The 5,000-nt window shown below is 46.9% G+C and overlaps 1 protein-coding gene across 1 annotated transcript; it reads left to right on the forward strand.

Annotated features, from left to right (window-relative positions):
• Positions 1 to 2,071: 2,071 nt before the first annotated feature.
• Positions 2,072 to 2,953, forward strand: LOC137648333 (resuscitation-promoting factor RpfA-like). The gene has a single exon (XM_068381257.1). The coding sequence runs from the start codon at positions 2,072 to 2,074 to the stop codon at positions 2,951 to 2,953; it is 882 nt and encodes a 293-aa protein (XP_068237358.1).
• Positions 2,954 to 5,000: the final 2,047 nt, after the last annotated feature.

Consider the following 5,000-nt stretch of genomic DNA (forward strand, 5'->3'; position numbering starts at 1 on the left):
CCTCTATCCCTCTGTCTACCTGTGTCCAGCTGACATCTATCCCTCTGTCTACCTGCGTCCAGCTGACTTCTACCCCTCTGTCTACCTGTGTCCAGCTGACATCTATCCCTCTGTCTACCTACGTCCAGCTGACCTCTATCCCTCTGTCTACCTGTGTCCAGCTGACATCTATCCCTCTGTCTACCTGCGTCCATCTGACCTCTATCCCTCTGTCTACCTGCGTCCAGCTGACATCTATCCCTCTGTCTACCTGTCTCAGGCTGACATCTACCCCTCCGTCTACCTGTGACCACCTGACATCTATCCCTCTGTCTACCCGTGTCTAGCGGACATCTATCCCTCTGTCTACCTGTGTCCAGCTGACATATATCCCTCTGTCTACCTGTCTCCAGCTGACATCTATCCCTCCTTCTACATGTGTCCATCTGACATCTATCCCTCTGTCTACATGTATCCAACTGACATCGATCCCTCTGTCTACCTGTGTCCAGCTGACATCTATCCCTCTGTCTACCTGTGTCCAGCTGACATCGATCCCTCTGTCTACCTGCGTCCAGCTGACATCTATCCCTCTGTCTACATGTGTCCAACTGACATCTATCCCTCTGTCTACCTGCGTCCAGCTGACCTCTATCCCTCTGTCTACCTGTGTCCAGCTGACATCTATCCCTCTGTCTACCTGTCTCAGGCTGACATCTATCCCTCTGTCTACCTGTCTCAGGCTGACATCTACCCCTCCGTCTACCTGTGACCACCTGACATCTATCCCTCTGCCTACCTTTATCCAGCCGACATCTACCCCTCCGTCTACCTGTGTCCAGCCGACATCTATCCCTCTGTCTACCTGTGTCCAGCCGACATCTACCCCTCCGTCTACCTGTGTCCAGCCGACATCTATTCTTTTGTCTACCTGTGTCCAGCTGACATCTATCCCTCTGTCTACCTGCGTCCAGCTGACATCTATCCCCCTGTCTGCCTGCGTCCAGCCGACAGCTATCCCCCCTGTCTAGCCGACAGCTATCCCCCCTGTCTGCCTGCGTCCAGCCGACAGCTATCCCCCCTGTTTAGCCGACAGCTATCCCCCCCTGTCTGCCTGCGTCCAGCCGACAGCTATCCCCCCTGTCTAGCCGACAGCTATCCCCCCTGTCTAGCCGACAGCTATCCCCCCCTCTTTGCCTGCATCCAGCCGACAGCTATCCCCCCTGTCTAGCCGACAGCTATCCCCCCTGTCTGCCTGCGTCCAGCCGACAGCTATCCCCCCTGTCCAGCCGACAGCTATCCCCCCTGTCTGCCTGCGTCCAGCCGACAGCTATCCCCCCTGTCTGCCTGCGTCCAGCTGACAGCTATCCCCCCTGTCCAGCCGACAGCTATTCCCCCTGTCTGCCTGCGTCCAGCCGACAGCTATCCCCCCTGTCCAGCCGACAGCTGTCCCCCCTGTCTGCCTGCGCCCAGCCGACAGCTATCCCCCCTGTCTGCCTGCGTCCAGCCGACAGCTATCCCCCCTGTCCAGCCGACAGCTATCCCCCCTGTCCAGCCGACAGCTATCCCCCTGTCTGCCTGCGTCCAGCCGACAGCTATCCCCCCTGTCCAGCCGACAGCTATCCCCCCTGTCTGCCTGCGTCCAGGCGACAGCTATCCCCCCTGTCTGCCTGCGTCCAGCCGACAGCTATCCCCCTGTCTGCCTGCGTCCAGCCGACAGCTATCCCCCCTGTCCAGCCGACAGCTATCCCCCCTGTCCAGCCGACAGCTATCCCCCCTGTCTGCCTGCGTCCAGCCGACAGCTATCCCCCCTGTCTGCCTGCGTCCAGCCGACAGCTATCCCCCCTGTCCAGCCGACAGCTATCCCCCCTGTCCAGCCGACAGCTATCCCCCCTGTCTGCCTGCGTCCAGCCGACAGCTATCCCCCCTGTCCAGCCGACAGCTATCCCCCCTGTCTGCCTGCGTCCAGGCGACAGCTATCCCCCCTGTCTGCCTGCGTCCAGGCGACAGCTATCCCCCCTGTCTGCCTGCGTCCAGCCGACAGCTATCCCCCCTGTGTATCTTTGTCCAGCCGACATCTATCCCTGTCTCCATGTGTCCAGCCGACATCTATCCCTCTGTCTACCTGTGTCCAGCCGACATCTATCCCTCTGTCTACCTGTGTCCAGCCGACATCTATCCCTCTGTCTACCTGTGTCCAGCCGACATCTATCCCTCTGTCTACCTGCGTTCAGCTGACATCTATCCCTCTGTCTACCTGTGTCCATCCCCCTGTCTGCCTGCGTCCAGCCGACATCTATCCCCCTGTGTATCTTTGTCCAGCCGACATCTATCCCTGTCTCCCTGTGTCCAGCCGCCATCTATCCCCCTGTCTGCCTGCGTCCAGCTGACATCTATCCCCCTGTGTATCTTTGTCCAGCCGACATCTATCCCTGTCTCCCTGTGTCCAGCCGACATCTATCCCTCTGTCTACCTGTGTCCAGCCAATATCTATCCCTCTGTTTACCTGCGTCCAGCTGACATCTATCCCCCTGTGTACCTGTGTCCAGCCGACATCTATCCCTCTGTCTACCTGCGTCCAGCTGACATCTATCCCTCTGTCTACCTGTGTCCAGCCGACATCTATCCCTCTGTCTACCTGTGTCCAGCCGACATCTATCCCTCTGTCTACCTGTGTCCAGCCGACATCTATCCCTCTGTCTACCTGCGTCCAGCTGACATCTATCCCCCTGTGTACCTGTGTCCAGGCGACATCTATCCCCCTGTCTACCTGCCTCCAGCTGACATCTATCCCTCTGTCTACCTGTGTCCAACTGACATCTATCCCCCTGTCTACCTGTGTCCAGCTGACATCTATCCCTCTGTCTACCTGTGTCCAGATGACGTGCTATTCACCAAGAGGCACCTGCCAAGCCATATAGAATTTCACGTGTGGCAGAGTCTTACCTGTTTATACAGGTGTATCGGAACTTAATTAATTTTCCCCCTCCAAAAAAACAGAAGAGAATCTGGGAGCGCCTCCCTTAAGGCGGTTTACACGGTCAGATAGTTCGTGGAACCGACAGACTATTGTTTGAAGTGATGTTCGAACGTGTAAACTGAGTATTTGGTTGTCGAACACGTTCGTCATTGAAGTCTGTTCTTGCCCTGACTTGGGGGTGGGGGGGGGGGGCTTTGTTGTCCACAAACCTTATGCATTTGTGGCTGATTCTAACACTTCAAACAGTTCGACAAGCAGGTTCGACAACCGGGTTCGACAACCAGGTTCGACAACCGGGTTTGACGGACCGTTCGACTGCGTAAACCTCGTTCTAGATAGATAGATAAGTCAATAATTAACAGAATTCGCATTTTTATTTTATCTTTCTTTGGTGTTCAAGTTTATTGACTGAAGGAGATCTAGTTTCAAGTCTATTGGACGTGGTTAATGGAACGTTAAAATCAATATTAATAGCAAGAGTCATCATTATAGGAAAGTAGTCTGAATGAAATAGCGTTTGCATTAATGACATGAGATTCGCCGAGTTCATAAATGCTATTTAAAACAGTTTTTATTATAGTTATCATCATCATCATCATCTCTTACGCCCATTGACGCAAAGGGCCTCGGTTAGATTTCACCAGTCGTCTCTATCTCGAGCTTTTAAATCTCTTCTTCTCCATTCATCATCTCCTCCTTCGCGCTTCATAGGCCTCAGTCATGTAGGCCTAGGTCTTCCAACTCTTCTAGTGTCTAGTATATTGATGGTAGTGGAGGAAAGACATTAATCTATGAGAAATGGTATATTTATGAAACTCTTATTTTCAAATAAATAATACTGGCATTATAAGGAAGATTCATTTCAAATTTAGTATATTCGTATAATGTTCTAAAAATATGGGAGGTTATATATATATATATATATATATATATATATATATATATATATATATATATATATATATATATATATATATATATATATATATATATATATACATTATTTATACATATATATATATATATATATATATACATTATATATATATATATATATATATATATATATATATATATATATATACAGTATATATATATATAATTTATATGTACATTATATATATATATATATATATATATATATATATATATACAGTATATATATATATATATATATATATATATATAATTTATATATATATACATTATTTATATATATATATATATATATATATATATATATATATATATATATAATGTATATATATATATGTATAAATAATGTATATATATAAATATATATATATATATATATATATATATATTTATATATATATATGTATATATATATATATATATATATATATATATATATTTATATATATATATATATATATATATATATATATATATATATATATATTCTCGGACACCTGCCCTCCCCGTCCCTCAAGTAGAGGGAAGTGGAAGTAGTCTTACCCTGATGAGGGTTGGGTGCGTTTGTGTGCATATTTATCTAAATATTTAGCATTCATTTTTGACGGGTCGAGCACACTACTAAATTCATATTATTGCGCTTGTTATCCCAGTCACTAAAGCTGGGATAGCAAAATGAAATAAAAAAACGAAAAAATTATCAATTTTCTATAGCAACAATTGGTTCTAAGAAAAACCTCCTGGCTTGTACTTGTCAAAGTCCTTATCAAGTGCCCGCATATATGTCCTGATACAGTAAGCGTTCTTCTATTGCTAGAATAGCATTAATCATCTTCAAAATAATCAACACTATTCGTGAAACTCACTGCCAAGCCAAACCAAATAACCTCTCTATTATGTTATCGGGAAGGTTACCCCAGGCCACAGAGAAGCAACACATACAATTGTTACTCTGGAGCACTTTCCAGAGACCCGCACACGTAGCGGCCTTCCAAGACTTGTCAGGTGATTTTAACATTTCCAGACTTGTTAGGTGGCTGTAGCGATCTTCAGAGATTTGTCAGATGGCTGTAGTGATCTTCAAAGAATTGCCAGGTGCCTGTAG

This window comes from Palaemon carinicauda, chromosome 10 (genome assembly GCF_036898095.1).
Source record: "Palaemon carinicauda isolate YSFRI2023 chromosome 10, ASM3689809v2, whole genome shotgun sequence".
NCBI classification, from domain to species: domain Eukaryota; kingdom Metazoa; phylum Arthropoda; class Malacostraca; order Decapoda; family Palaemonidae; genus Palaemon; species Palaemon carinicauda.

Excerpts from the sequence above, each read along its gene's own strand:
- LOC137648333 (XM_068381257.1), top strand. The coding sequence starts at position 2,072 with ATGTGTCCAGCCGACATCTATCCCTCTGTCTACCTGTGTCCAGCCGAC.